The sequence below is a fragment of the Parasteatoda tepidariorum genome, chromosome 6 (assembly GCF_043381705.1).
Source record: "Parasteatoda tepidariorum isolate YZ-2023 chromosome 6, CAS_Ptep_4.0, whole genome shotgun sequence".
Classification (NCBI taxonomy): Eukaryota; Metazoa; Arthropoda; class Arachnida; order Araneae; family Theridiidae; genus Parasteatoda; species Parasteatoda tepidariorum.
This window is the reverse complement of record NC_092209.1, coordinates 25,614,677-25,630,822: the sequence shown is the minus strand read 5'-3', so window position 1 is coordinate 25,630,822 and position 16,146 is coordinate 25,614,677. Positions and strand designations below refer to the sequence as shown.

The 16,146-nt window shown below is 26.6% G+C and overlaps 1 protein-coding gene across 2 annotated transcripts in view; it reads right to left on the bottom strand.

The window, feature by feature from the left end:
• LOC107440436 (oxoglutarate dehydrogenase Nc73EF) overlaps positions 1-16,146 on the bottom strand; it is a 33,419-nt gene extending 17,273 nt beyond the window's left edge. Inside the window, exons 1-12 of one of the 2 annotated variants that reach the window (XM_043049258.2) lie at positions 15,424-16,133; positions 13,267-13,482; positions 10,858-10,978; positions 9,829-9,858; positions 8,678-8,778; positions 7,510-7,664; positions 5,135-5,281; positions 3,538-3,625; positions 3,349-3,457; positions 2,336-2,406; positions 1,589-1,717; positions 277-456 (exon numbers count right to left, since the gene is read on the bottom strand). In XM_043049258.2, coding sequence (XP_042905192.1) covers positions 277-456; positions 1,589-1,717; positions 2,336-2,406; positions 3,349-3,457; positions 3,538-3,625; positions 5,135-5,281; positions 7,510-7,664; positions 8,678-8,778; positions 9,829-9,858; positions 10,858-10,978; positions 13,267-13,482; positions 15,424-15,633 — 1,557 coding nt within the window. In that variant the 5' untranslated portion in view covers positions 15,634-16,133. Of the gene's footprint in view, positions 1-276; positions 457-1,588; positions 1,718-2,335; positions 2,407-3,348; positions 3,458-3,537; positions 3,626-5,134; positions 5,282-7,509; positions 7,665-8,677; positions 8,779-9,828; positions 9,859-10,857; positions 10,979-13,266; positions 13,483-15,423 lie in introns of both variants that reach the window. The other variant, XM_043049259.2, reaches the window with a different exon arrangement.

Below are 16,146 nucleotides of genomic sequence, written 5' to 3'. Positions count from 1 at the left end.
TACCTAAGAGAGATTTAAGCAGATGATATACAAAACTGTAGAGCAAACATTAAATATTTGCAAAACATTTTTAATAAATAAAGTTTTTTAATACAGAAAGGTGAATATTTTTATGTTTCTATAACTAAATGCCAAGGATATCTAAAGTTATTTAAACTTGTAGTTTTTTAACAATAAGATTTTAAATACCTCCAGATATTTTAGAAACTGTATTCTAATTTAGTAGCTTTTAAAATGTTAATATTTTGAGAAAAATAATTTAAATCAGGAACTTACCAAATCTACAACAACATCTTTTCCAAATTTAGCTCGATATTCAGAAGCAACATTTGAAACATGCACTACAGCTTCAGGATTATCTGCATTGACATGAAAGATAGGAGCATTCACTACCCTGGCAACATCAGTACAATAAGGAGATGATCTAGATCGTCTGGGATCAGTTGTGAATCCAATCTAAATAATAGACACGCATTAATATTAGTATACAACTTACTGATTGTAACGAAATTAATTGCTTTTAATAAGTTTCTATAACTAATCCTTTGAGTCATACATAGACAAAATTAAAACATTTTTATGGGCTATAACCATCTTGCTTGATTTTACAATTGCGTGAATATGCCAAGTGTTATTTGTATATGAAATGCTACGTTGATACAGCGGAATCTCAAGTGTGTTTTAACTATTCAAGTGTCAAGTCAAGATTAAGTTGAGACATGTAATTTGCAAATCAGAAAAATATGAATAGCAAAATATGATTAAAAAATCAGATGAATATAAATTGCAATCACAATAGTGATTCTTAAATCTTTTCAATGTGAATCTCAATGTCTACTTTGAAAATATCGTTAATACAAATTGTAACACGAGATTCGCTATTGAAAAAGAATAAAAACCAATTTGAAGAGCTAAATTTCACTTAGTAGAGATAAAAATTAAGCGTTGAAAGTTAAGAGGAAATGATAACAAAAAACTGCCATATTTATAATAAAGTTACCAATCTTTAAAATGGATCAAACAAAATCGCATTGTTGTAAATAAGAAAAAGCTAAACGTTCTCTGAAGATGGGGAAAAAAAAGATATAAAACCATGCACAATAAACTCTACTCAGTATAGTGCATAATGCAGATTTTCCAGAGTTTAGTTAGCCTTTTTTTCTTCAAAGTTTCAATTTGTTAGATAATTTTTCTGTCTGGTGCAAAATGACATGTTTTGGCATATCTGTATCATAAAGTATAATTAAACTATTTGCTCAGTGGAAAAATCTTAGTAAATCAATCAGAAATAATAATAATAAAAAAAAAATGCAATGCTAGCTATCAATACAGAGTCATCAATTGATGTTTATAATATCCAGTTTTTCTTATCTTATAGCTCTAACACAGCATGTTAAAAATGTTTAAAAATATAGCTGGAAAAAAAATAAAGAAATCAGAGGAGAGTGAAGCTCCTCTCTTTGAAATGTGTTGTTTGTTGTTTCTAGAGCAGCAGACGGATTTAGACTTTGTGGCAGGGGGAATTCTTTCCATAGACAAATTATACAAGCATGTTAATGATTTTATAAGAGCATCTTAAGAATCTCACTTGATTATTAACAACAATGTGTATGGTGCCATGGGTAGAATAATCTGGTAAGTCACTAAGATGGAAAGTTTCATAAACAACACCCTGTCCTGAAAATGCAGCATCACCATGAAGTAAAATACTCATAACCTGTTGAGAGAGTAAAAATTGGATGAAAATTAAGTGAGAGTTTAAAAGCAAATATAACACATGGTGAATTGAATAAAAAATCTTATATTAAGGAATGAATTCTTACCTTTTGAAAACTATTAGGGATTATTTTTCACTTAAATGTAAATATTGAAATGTAACTATCACCTAAACTATATTAACAAAACTAACCTTTATTATAAATTTTGTTAAAAAAAAGTTTACAAGCAGTGACTCAACGTACTCTAGGAGGCACATTTGTACATTCTTGGAGGCATACACTAGGAGGAAGACAACATACAAGGTGTTCTAAAATCACTTATTATAACCACTCAAAAATATAGTCATATAAGAGATTACAAATTAATACTCGGGAGAAAAACAAAACCCATTAAAAAAATATCATTAATTCATATTGTTTTACATAAGTTGATTTATACAGAGTTTATTTTCACCCTCTCTCAGGCAAACAGAATGTTTCTAATTCTGCAATTCTCATAATAAGCCATGCCCTATTGTGTCAATATTTTTACTTTATTTTTGACAAGAATTCGGGTAATAAACAAGGAGTATCTCATGCAAATTTTTAGAAAAAATTATTAATCAAATTTTACTTACTTTTTTTCCTTGAGTATCTCCCCTATAGAACTGCTCTGCTCTTGTTTTTCCTTGCACAATAGGGTCACATGCTACAATTAAAACACAAGTCAGTTAAAAATAAACTTCATGAAGTAAAAATGTATATGGAATGTGAAAATATTAATTGTGCTTTTAAATTACTTTATTTTCACAAATAAACTGATTATGAACTGGCTTTCAAACATTAAAATATGAAATCTAATTAAAAAAAAAAGATAAAGGTGTTATTTAAGAATTTTGCAGGAATAATAAATTTGTGATAAAATTATACCGATTACAGAATATATTTTTGAAATAGTAAACATTCCAAAAATCAGATAAAAAATAATATAATTTCGTTATCATCAAATAATTAAGAGTAATATGCTTTTTAGTATTAATAAGTGACACAATTTTAATATTATCCAAAATTCATCTCCCTGTTTGATTTTCAAAATAAAATTTAGACTTTATGAAATAATAACAGACAGAAAAAAAAATATTTTACAAAGATAAATACCTAATTTTTAAGTTACAGTAAGAGTTAAGTTACAAAGTTATTTTTAAGTCACAATATCTCTTAACAAGAGAGATTTGCAGACAGGAGGACTGGTTTTCGAACTGCAGATCAGGTTTGGTGTCATTAGTTTGTATTTTAAAACATCACACAAGACTATTTTTATTTTATCAACATGACATGTATTTTTTGAGATACCTCCATTTTTAAAAACTTTTACTCGATTTTCACTTCGCAGTTGTAGTGACATCTATGAATTAAAATGTTAATCACATTGTGATTATTTTTTCTGGAGAATCCATTTAAGATTTTAAAGTTGCCTTCACTTTGCCCCAAGAGATGAAATGCAGAAACAAAGCTTGGTAGACATATTTTATAACATATTTTATACATATATTTTTTAGATTTTTGATCCAATGACTTTTTCTAGAGATAATCGACCATTTCCATAATTTTAAGACACATATTTTTTTAAAATAGAAGTAACTGAACAAACCTTCTAAATGTGAGGGATTAGCTACTACAGCCAGTTTTATGTTTTTGTTTGTAAGTCGATTTAAACGTTCATGGCACATGCCCAAGTGGTATTTCACATCACCAGAGCCCTGAAGATGATAAAGTAATCATTACACTTATTTTTATATGTATAAAAAAGAAAAAAAAAGACCTAAGAAAATAGTTTTACCTCATCAGCAGGTTCAAGACCACTAAATTGAGCAAATATTTGCTCGAGAGGTTTGCGACATACATTTGCTAGCACATTTAAACGACCCCTAAATAAAGAATTAAAATAATGTAAATAAATATAAGTGAAGTTAAAAAACTATAAATATAAATACATGAAAGTACTGTACTAATGCTTATGATACAAATAGGAATGACTAAACCAAGACATAAAATTTTAGTTCGTTACTAGCTAGACTAAAAATTTTACTTGCCATTATTTTACATTCATGAAAAATATAAACAATATTTATTATGTTAAGAGATGTAGTACACAGAACACTTTTGGTCACTGAAATCAAATAAGAATAAAGAACTTAATCGAAACTTATTTATTGCAATAATAGTAAATCAAAACAAGGTTGTCATATTGCTTTGATGTTTAAAAAACAATGGTTTTGTGGTGAAAATTGGATAGCTAAATATTTTTTGTCCTAAATAGGCAAAAAATGCAGTTGCTTGATTGCAAAACACTTCTAGGTGCTGCTCGATAGTGACACGATAATCTATGTCATTTAACTATGTAGCTATGCTAGATAAACGCAAGTAGTTTAATTTAAATTTGATGCTTAAGTAGCTTAATTAACTTATATGATGATGAAACTTATTAGCCAATTTTAAATATTTGACAGTCAACGGCGAATGAAAATTTTCAAGCCCTGAGCAAAACCATGGCGAATTTGTTGACAGCAAAAAATTACAGCCAGTTCCGATATTATTGGAAGCTTTCATTCCTCTTTGGTTTGTATAAACTTCATTTTATTTATTCTGAAAAGAATTCATTAGCTTCTTAAAAATTAGTTTGATTTATAACTCATCTAAACCAAGCTCAAGTGCACCTAAGCAAGCAAGAAAAAAATGTGCCAGACTTGTGACTAAGATCATCAAAGCTTTAATAGCCAAGGATATCATATTACACAGCTTATCTACAGTTCAATAAAAAAATTTTATACCTTCCAAACACAGTATTTATAAACTTAAAACTGATGAACAGCTTAAATTATTGTGACCAACTATCCAGGCTAAGAACTAGTGAGCAGATGTATAAATTATTGGCAATAACTTAATATCATATTTATACTTTCTAATAATTAACAGTATGTTAGTGTTTTGATACGTCAGTAACCATTTTCATTTTTTTCAAAATTTTTAAATAACCTTTGCTGTGCTGCAATTTTTTTTTTATCAAGTATTGACTTTAGGGTAAATTACCTAATGTTTTTTTTTTCAATTACTGTTAATTTAACAAACAGCTTTGTAAATGGCAGAAAAATATATAAATGAAAAAAACTTGAATCAACAGTTTAAATTAGGCAAATTGATTAGTTTTATTAAAATTGAAATCAAATTAATGTGCATAATTCTTAACTAAGATCCATTTATCTATAAAAGCTAATAACTTTTATCAGCAAGTACAATCCAACTTTCAGTGAAAAAACAATCATTTCATTTAAATATTATACTATAAACAAAAATGTATATACGGTAACATTTCACAAGGATTTGGAAACTTAAGTCTCTTATGCTACAGTCATTCTATATGAAAAAAAAAACAATACCTGTGAGGCATTCCTATAATGACACTTTCAATACCCAATTCGCTGGCTCGATCAATTATAGTTTTCATGGCTGGAATAAGAACTTCACATCCCTCAAGTCCAAATCGTTTTTCAGATACCCATTTTCGAGCAAGGAAGTCTTCAAATCTGAAATGTAATTTAAAACTCAAAATAAGAGTTACTTTTCTGCAATAAAAAATCTTGTATACAATATAATAATACTAGCCAATAAACAGTAACAGCCTTTAGCAAAAAAAATCAGTTAACCACATCCCAAACAAATTTAATTATCGAACAAATTAGAAAGTGCTCTTTTTTATAAATATGAGCAGAATGCGATGTTGAAAACTTAAAAGGCTTATCAGAGTGTAGTGGGGCCTGAAGAACAATTATTCAACAACAAGAATTAGATACAACAATTTGGTATTTTTTATAAAAGATGGAACACCTTTCTTAAATTTTAATTAGAATTTTTGAGAAAATCAGAATAAAAAAATTAGGTTCTTATACCCATAGCAGCTATTTGCCTCCACTTTAAACTGCAACTATTGATTTAAGATGGTAAAAATCCCAAAAAAAAGTTTGGATAAATAAATTATTAGAAGTATGAGTTAAAATACAAAGTGTTAATCTCAGAAAATTTGCAAAAATCAGCTTTAGAATACATAAAAACTTAGGTGAGCTATTTAAAAATTACTCTATTCTTAAAAAAAAAAAAAAAACTGCCTTATTCAAAAATTTTTAAAAATAAAAATTTTTAACTTATAATGGTCCATACTAAGTTCTTAAAGCGTTATAATTCAGAGTTATCACTATATCTTATAACACTTTCTATAACTAAGATCTTCAACTGAAGGGCTTGGAATAATATAGTGATAGAAAATTTTTACTTTGAACTGATCCTTAGGAATTGTTTCAATTTTTTTTTTAGTAAGTTACTGAAATTTTCACTAGATAAGAGCATAGCATTGAAATTTTTTCTTTATATTGTCAACAAATAAACTAAGGTGTTTATAGTAAAACAATTTGAAAATGAAGCTTACAATTACATTGAATTGTATTTTTTGGCTATACTAAGAAAAATATCAATGCAAAAGAGTTAAAAAATTTGCATATTTAATTATACCGCTTGCTTAAAACGCAAAATTCCACACAATAAATTTTGATCCAAAATTGCACTTCATTTCCTTTAGCATCATAATAAGGTTCAAAAAATTTTTTTTTTAAAAATAAACATAAGTAAGATTTGCATTTGAGTTCCTCAAATAAACTGAGTTCAAACTAGAAAAGAAAGCTAACACACAGTGTTCTTAATAAAAAACTTAATAACTTAAATTAAATCTGGCAATAGTTAATGAAAGAATAAACTGCAGTAAAAGTTTTATAATATAATGAATTACAAAGTTAACACAATTTTTTTTAAAGATAAGTCATAAGAAATGTGGTGATTTTTCAGCTATATACTGATATAATGTATAAGAAAAGAATGGATACTTATTAATACACAGTTTTAAGGGTGCACCGTAACTGAACTTTTTACCCTAATGCTACTTCAATTGTAAAATAAACACTTTTAATACAACTATCTATGAATAAAAACATATTTTATTTGTTATATCTAAAATTTTGAAACAAGTTGTTTTAAATTGCAAAAAAAGTTTTTAAACATGCAACCACAAAATATAATGTTTATGCTTGAATTATATTTTGATCCACTGAAGTAATTAATAAATGATGTACTTCAGAAGAATTCAAGTAAAAAATATACTTTTTAATACATAAACTTGCTAAAATATTAATATTAAAAAATAATGTAAATAATAGTGCTAATCAGGGTTGGCAGGTTTTTGACATGTGACAGTTTAAACCATGGTTTAAACCGTCACGTCAAAAACCTCACTGTCAAAAATGTCAAAAACCTATATTCATATGTGAAATTTAATTAATACATAAAATTTATATATTTTTTATAAAGGATAGTGTTTCTAAATATGTTCTGGAAAAAATAAATTTANCTAATTTAAATACATATTTTATATTAGTTAAATATAGAACATAGTTGATTTAAGTTATAATAAAAATTCTTTAAACATGTAACCACAAAATATAACTTTTATGTGTGAATTATCTTCTGATACACTTAATTAAATTAATAAATGAAGTACTTAAGAAAAATTTGAATACAAAAATATTTTTTTTAATACATAAACTTGTTAAAATATTAATCTTAAAAAATAATGTAGAAAATAGAGCTAATACTAATTTAAATATATGTTTTATGTTAGCTACAAGCTTTACCCTTTAATTGATTTACTTTCTGATACAAATAACAGTAAAAATGATTTTGGTTTAATTAAAGAGTGTTTTGGTATTACTTTGTTGATCGAATGAGACGAGCCATCAATAGTCTTCTCTGTTCTTTATTGAAGTTCATAATACCTGGTGTTTCAAATTTTTTCCTAATCCAATTGCATATTTCTTGACTATTTATGAACATATATTCAATTCCAATAGGACCACAGTACACATCCTACATACAAAGCATTCAATATAATTTATTTAGCTTGAAATGTTGAAGTAAATAATTTTTGATGCTTGTTAACTAGACATTGAAAAATAAATTATCAAAACTTAAATACAGACAGCATTTTTTTTATGGAATACAGTGTTTAAAATCAATGTTGAAATTAAGAAGAAAAGAATTTTATATTTTTGATTAATTTTTAGAATTTCCATCTTTTTTTAAAAAATTTATTTTCGGGCAACTGTTTAAAAAAAAAAAGAAAGAAAGAAGAAAAGGTTTTGGTCTGTAACTGCATTAAGCAATTTATTAAAATAAATGAATCCTTATTAAATATGTGGGCATTTCTAACAAGGTCTCAACTGAACTTTTTTTAACAACTCAATTAATCACAATTCTTCACCTCGTTAATACATAACATGAAAATTAAGGAAATAACATAACATTTTATGAAAGTTATCTAATTTATACATTAATCTTGTTAAAGAAACCATAATTATTCAATTCAAAAGCTAAATGATTGATTTTTTAATTATAATAACACTTGTTTTGTTACAAAAATTTTCATGCTTAACATTATTCAAATTTCCTGATTCCAGAAATCAAACAAATACAGTTAACAGGTGTTAACTTGAATAAATCTTGATACCTCAATTTTCATAATATCTTAGAATACTACTACTACAATTACAAAAAAAAATTTTTTTTTTCTTCACATTTTCTATTAAATTAATGCTCAAAACATTGGGTGCTACAGCATAATGGTCAGTGGCAACTAAAATATTCTTTTCAAAGTTAAAGTTTCTGTTGTTTTGTAATAAAAACAGGACTACGAATATGTTATGATACTTATGTTATCAAATTTCATTTAAGCAGGCTAAAAGAGAATTTTAAAACAACATTTTTCCTCCTCAGAAATTGAGGAAAAATGTTCTTTTTCTTTGTGAAGAATTTTGGTTAAAGGTTAAATTCATTTATCATACATAAATGTTCAATTTTAAAAAGGATATAAATACATGTACCTCTAAGCGTTTTAAAATCTCCCGCAATGACATAGTATTTTCATTGCCCCCTATAAAAGTACTTCCAGGAAGCTTGAAATGACGATCCATGTCTTTTTCCTCTGTTTGAAAATAGGAGAAGGAGGACATGACAGCACACAATGATATTATTAATGGGAAGTTCAATAATATTCATCAAATGATGGTCAAATATGTTAAAAATATAATTTGCAAATTAAAGCATTTAAAGAAATATAAACAACAGTTTATTCCAATGTCACTAAAATAAAACGAAGTATACTGATAAATTTTCGGAGATTTATTACTTAGCAAGAAACTAGCTTAAATATTATAACGCCATACAACAGCTGCAATGTATAAGTAAAGAAAAAATGAAAGTTGACTCAAAAAATCTGAGGCAGATTGTAAAAAGTACAAAACAACCGCAAAATTACAATAAAATAAGAACAAAATAAGGATGAAATAACATACAATTTAAAATATTTCCAAATGTGTAATACACCTTCGAAAACAAAGAATGGATAATATTACTGTTTCTAAGTAAGAATTACAATTTCTGTCCAAATTATAGTTCTAACCTCTGTTTCACACTCTTTTATATGTATAGAAGTTTAAAAAAATACTTCCCCTTAAATTTTATTATCGTTTAATGTTTTGTTTCATTATTTGCATTTTTACACAAGGTCACATATTAGACGGGCAGATTTTTTAAAAATGCGATTCTTAGATTGCTCAAAATTTTCCTTTAAGGCTTGACTGCAGTTAAATAAATTTTTTAAAACAGATAATTAAATCGCTTAGTGGAAGAAGGTTTTAAGTGACATTTTTAAAAAAATTCAGATTTCTCGGGAAAGAATTATATTTAAAGTTATAACATTAATTTATTTAAATCTTTAAATTTATCAAAATCACAGTGGATGAAGATTATAATACCACTTTTGAATGATTTTAGAATGAAAGAAGGTTCTAACTAACACAAGAGAATTTATTTTTAGAAGAAAATTAAAATGCTAAGAATGCTATTCCTAATGTTAAAGAATGTTGAGGTATCATTTTTTTCATGAATTAGAGTTTTTCAGACAAGATATGAAGGTAAGGTATAATATTTTCTTTCATAAGGAAGAAGCATCTAAACTTTAAAGTTAACTTACTCAAAATTCCACCTGGATCTTTCATCCACTCTTAAATTAAATGAGAAAAATTGATATGTTATTAATTAATATTGTAATTAATTCATGTTATTTGGTATATTTTAATTAAAAATCTCCTTATCTAGAATTTTAGCTTTTAATACAAAAGACATTAACGTAACTTATTGTGATGAAAAAAAAAGATGTAAAATAGTATAGCAGTAAAAAAAAAAAAAAAAAAAAAAAAAAAAAAAAAAAAAAAAAAAAAAAAAAAAAAANCATCCACTCTTAAATTAAATGAGAAAAATTGATATGTTATTAATTAATATTGTAATTAATTCCTGTTATTTGGTATATTTTAATTAAAAAATCTCCTTATCTAGAATTTTAGCTTTTAATACAAGACATTAACATAACTTATTGTGAAAAAAAAAGATGCAAAATAGTATAGTAGTAAAAAAAAAAAAAAAAAAAAGNAAATAGTAAAAAAAAAAAGATAATTAAATGCTTTTTTTTCATGACAACTATTGGATATACAACATAAAAATTACTTAAAATAGAAAAAAAAGTTTTGAACAATTTGTTTTGCTGCAAGGAAAATTTGAAGTAAGCGTTTTTAAAGAGCTGTTATTCAAAATTTAGTTGTTAACTTTTCTACAATGTACTTAAAATATTATGAAACACACTAATCTTCTTTAAAAAACTTTTCCAATTAAATTTAATTCAAATAAAGAAGGTACTTTTATAATAAAGGCATTCTTTTTATTGTCAAATTATTGAATTGAATTGTAAAATAAATTTTCTTCCTAATAAATTTTCATTTGCTCAGAAATAAATAAAAAAAATATATATATCCTCTAAGATTTATAAAACATTTCTTAACTGTTGTAAAACTGTAAGAGCACAAGAATATAAGTTAGTGAGAAGCAAACTTTGATAGATTCTTTAAAGTAGCGTACAAGAATCGGAAACCTTACTATTTTAATAAAATACGAAAAAAAAAGAAAAGAGGAGAAATAGTTTATAAACAAAGTAGGCTGTTTTGTTTACCCAACTGGTAGCTTCTTAAAACAACTTGAGGGGAACTGGGAGATCCCTCAGAGAAAGGGGACTGTATATTCGCAGACGTGATGCCCAATGGATCTAATTTGGAAACTAGATGACCACGCACCTATTAAAAAAAAAAGGTACATTATTAGGCATACAAAAAACATATAGGACAAAAAAAAAAAATTCCATAAATTTTTTATTCCAAACAAATTTGTTGCTTTACAATGTTTTACCCTATACAGGGATCTGTCTAGGTTTTTCTGAGAGTTACCAATTTCGTGAAAATTAAGACATGATTTGTAAAAATTAAAAATTATATTAAAAAACCAACACAAAAATATGGATTTATCGTTTCTTACGGGATACAAAAATAAAATTTTAAGAAAAAGTATTTTGTGAAACTACCGTTTTTCCTAAAGTTGAATTTGCGAAGGTACCGATAAACAGTAGTAAATTTGGCATGCACAAACCCCTGCTATAAAGTAAAAAAATAAATAATAACTTGACAAACAATTTCCCTGGAAAAAAAGAAGGGGGGGGGATCACAAATAACATAATATGTCAATTTGCCATTGTTTGAATTCTTTAAATTATTTTGCNGCCGTTTCTCCTAAAGTTGAATTTGCGAAGGTACCGATAAACAGTAGTAAATTTGGCGTGCACAAACCCCTGCTATAAAGTAAAAAAATAAATAATAACTTGACAAACAATTTCCCTGGAAAAAAAGAAGGGGGGGGGATCACAAATAACATAATATGTCAATTTGCCATTGTTTGAATTCTTTAAATTATTTTGCTTCACAATGTTTTGGACTATAAAATAAAAAAATAAATAATAACTTGACAAAAAATTTCCCTGCAAAAAGAGAAGGAAAAAAAATCACAAATAACATATGTCAATTTGACATAGTTTGAATTCTTTAAACTCATGAGTGGGACTTAAAATTCAGTTTCTTAAATTATTTTACTATTTCAATATATTTTAATTTCAACACATATTTCAAAAATTATATAAAGTCAAACAAATTTTTTTCTTAATTAGAGAAAAAACTATTATCAAACAATTTTAATAATACACAAACTCCACCTTCTAAAATCAGTTTTTAAGCTTCATTGTAACTAAAAACTGATATAATTAATTCTGAGAGAAATTTCAAGCCTGAAAAAGTGTGTTCAGGAGAAATATTATGCTGTGAATTTTCTGCACAGTTGATCAGGAAATAAAGTGCACCAGAAACACACATTTTAGGTTCGAGAATAATTTTCCTCGTATATACTTTTTCCTATATTACATAGATAAAATTCCAGAAAACGAAATTTAAGGGAGTTAATTCCATAACACAAAATATGCATTTCTAATATACTTGTGTTGGTGACTTTAAACATACTTTAGAATGAAATGAATCAGCGTGAAATAGACTATCAATTAAATGTTGTCTGTGTTACACAGACTTTTTTCGACAGTCTGGTTAATTTTTATCAATCAATTCTTTTCAATTAAATAATAAGTATTTGTAATCACTAGATTTAACTTCTATCACCCTACCTAACACAGTGTTTTCATTACAGTGCGAGAACGCGAGAATCTCGAGTATTTTTTTTCTTTTCTCGAATTAAAAAATTATTAACGCGAGAAGATCACGCACTCTATTAATCAATTTCAAAATGAGCAAATTTTGGAAAAAAATTCGTCTTCTGCCATTTTGAATAAAATCCGTTTCACCTCTTCTCTTCCTTGATCTTTCATTATTTTCAACATGGATCCATGTTATCTAGCTTCCCTATTTAGCAGTATTGTTCAGAACTGGTGCGAACACAATTTTCTACAACCACATGTTAACGGAAGGTAAGATTNCGAATGACGGAACACCTTTCAGAACACATTTTTCTGCAAACACGTGTTCACGGAAGGTAAGATTTCTTCATGTAAGACGTAAAAAATTTTTTCAATGCTACAAATTTACTAAGTGATTCCGAATTGTTCAGCATATGTGGCAAGGTCATTTAGCACTTAAAACTGAATTAAGACAAAATATCGTATACAAATGACTGATAAACATTTGAGCAACCTAATGAGAAAAGCTGATGAAAAAGTAGATATAGAACGTTTTCCATATGATGATGCAGCAAAAAAATTCAATGCTTTAAAAATTAGAAAATGTTAAAATGTATTATAATTTAAGAAATGTTTTTTTCCCAAGTCTATTCGCGTTTTTTTAATTTTTAGAAGTCTCACTTAATTTTTTGAGATCTCACCCTGTTTTTGAGAAAGGGTGAGAAATTCTCTCTCATTTTTTTTCTGTAATAAAAACACTGCTAACATAATATCAAGGACAATGCAGCAACATTGCGTATAGAAAAGGCCTTCTATATGAGAAAGATTAAAAAGTTTAGAGGCTAAGTTACTCACTTGATATGATCTTATGATAGCCTGTACAGATAAATGATCTTCAATTCCTCTTGGTTCAACATATTGTGGAGTCCCAGATACCGGGGTGAGGGCGGTCATCCCTTGCACGGATGGGAAAGGAACGTGGACATACTCAGTGGGGGTAAGAGGTGGACTTTGGTATGCACTACTTGGATCAGCTCCTTCAGTGGAATTTCTGAAGTAAACATCCCAGGACTGTAAGAAGAAAAAAAATTTAATAACTACATAAACTGAACCTTAAGTTAAAATACTTTTAATCTTGTTTACACTGGGCAATTTATAATTATACTGAACAATTTATGTGTAACTGACTTGTATATACTGGAAAATAAAAAGAGACCAAAGCAAGCTGCTTATTAAATTAGGGCAGTTTTTAAACTGAAAACCACTAAAATTATCAAAATTTTTAAGCTATAATGCATGTAAAAAAATAGGAAATGTTTAAAAATAAGTTATGGTTTTTCATTTACACCGAAAGAGTAAATGTGAGAACATGGTTTATAATTTTTAATAACTCATAAACTTTAGCTTTTAAGAATCGCATCAACTGTTTAGACTTGTAATACTCACGACACTAAATACTTAAATCACTATCACCTTTATTATCACCACTTAAAGTCTCATCTGTAATTCTTAAAATAAAAATTTATTTTTTTCTTTCAGTAAAAAAATTTTTACCTTCTGTTTCTTTCCTTTTTTTTTAAATTACCAATAACTATGCATCATAAAAAGCGGTAACTATTGATAATAAAAATTTATATTAACTATACATTAAATGAGACATATTAAAATGAAGATTACTGTATTTAAATAAGTATTCAATTACCTATTTGCTAGTGTTAATTAAAAAAAAAAGAAGTTATTTATAGCTTGTGAATGTTTTATATATTGAAATTTTAAAAGGAAAAACAAGAAAAAAATATAAAATTTATATATTATAAACAGCATTAAGAAAATTGAAACCTGTTTAAGCATAACAATATCATTATTTCATACATGTTTACATTTCTGCTGAAATAAATAAAGAACATTAAATTAAGAGAAAAAAAAAAGATGGTTGTTTAGTATTCAAATAGTAGCAATAAAAGTATATAATTATGAACATGGTAAAACAATAAATATTTTTGTTAAAACTCATGTTGCAAGATTTTGCAACATCACATTTCCAAGTTGCAACATCACCATAACAATAATTCAGCACTCACTCATATACTATGTGTTACTATTAAAAAATAAAAAACTTTTAATTGAACCAAGAATCAAATTAGGTCTGTTAAAAAACCTTTCACTAAGTTCTGGAGTCTTAAAAATCTAAATCCTCAAAAAGTATACTTTACAAAATTAAAACCACAAAAACACCTTTATAAAATTTTAAACCCAAGAAATTATCCTTTCACAAAATTTTATTTATTTCGGATGGATCAATAATCATTTTACTTGTGATCTCAAAAAGCAATTTGAAAAAGAGAGAAATTGTTCATTTTAATATAATTTAATGATAAAAACCCATTTTAATGGAATAAGAAAATTTACACAAAAATTTTATGCAATTATTACATTTTTGCATCAATGTTTAATAGATAATTTACTAGGTAAACAATTAATAGATTTATTTCTTAAATTTAAAAAAAATTAAACTGGGCTAATATGTGCTTAAGGATTAACTTATCTTTAACGTTCAATTAACTTATCTTTATACAAATTTTCATGAAATATCCTTTTTAAAAATAGGATATCAGTTTTATAGAAATATTTTTTCACAGATTTCCAATAAATTAGACTATGATTCAGGCAAGAAATAGCCTGCTTTTTTATTATTAGTAAAATTAGCACTTATAAGCACTGAAACAAGCACTTTAGATAACATTTAGAATAATAGGTAATTCTAAACATAGTAATTATTACAATAAATTTTTAAGTCAATATGTTATGATTGAAATTAAGAATTTGGTTAACTTAGATTGTACTTTTGATTGCATTTGTTATTTAGTGAATATGTACATGAATTTTTAAACTAGATTTTAATGAAAACCAAATGTTTTTTACATGAATGGGCAAATAATTCGCGCAAAGTTAAAGAACGTTGCGCGACTATTCTTTGAATTGCATAAAAAAATAGTGTACAAATTAACTTACTTTATGGACACTTTCAGGATCTTTTAACCATGCTTTATACATTTCTTCGACATATACAGATGAACTTCCATTTAAAAACGGTTCTTGAGAAGTTTTTGTCATATAAGTCCTATATTTATTTAAGCCAGTGGATGAGCTTATTTTTACATGAGAATACGATTTTCTACAAATGACGGCACTAAACGTTCCAAGTTTCAAAGCTGAAGCCATGATTTCCAAATAATTTATAAAATTTGTATATTATCAGTAAGATTATACACTAGTCCTTAATCTTCTGAAATATACTTGAAAACGTGCCAGTTTGTGGCTTTTAAATGAAATATTCGATCAAAACTATTGCTTTTTCAATATTAAACATTCAGCAAAAGATTGACAAGTAAGAAGTTTGTTTTCATGCCCTACACGAATGTCATAAAACATAATATACAAACTGTGATTACGTAGGGCAACAATTCGCAACTACACTCGTTTTTCACGCAATGTAGGACGCAAGAAGGGGAAACACGTTTTGGCAATGACCTTACAGCTACGATCAGTACGAATTTAATGATTTAAAAAAAATGACAAATATTATGAGATTTATTCGGCTGCGTACAGTCCCAATTATTTAAAGAACAAGGTGTTTCCAAGTACATGAATATGAGCGAAAATCAATATTTGTTTTTTTTTTCTCCCTTCACCTGAAGGTAGGACAACCAATCGGCGTTGCCAAATTTATGAACC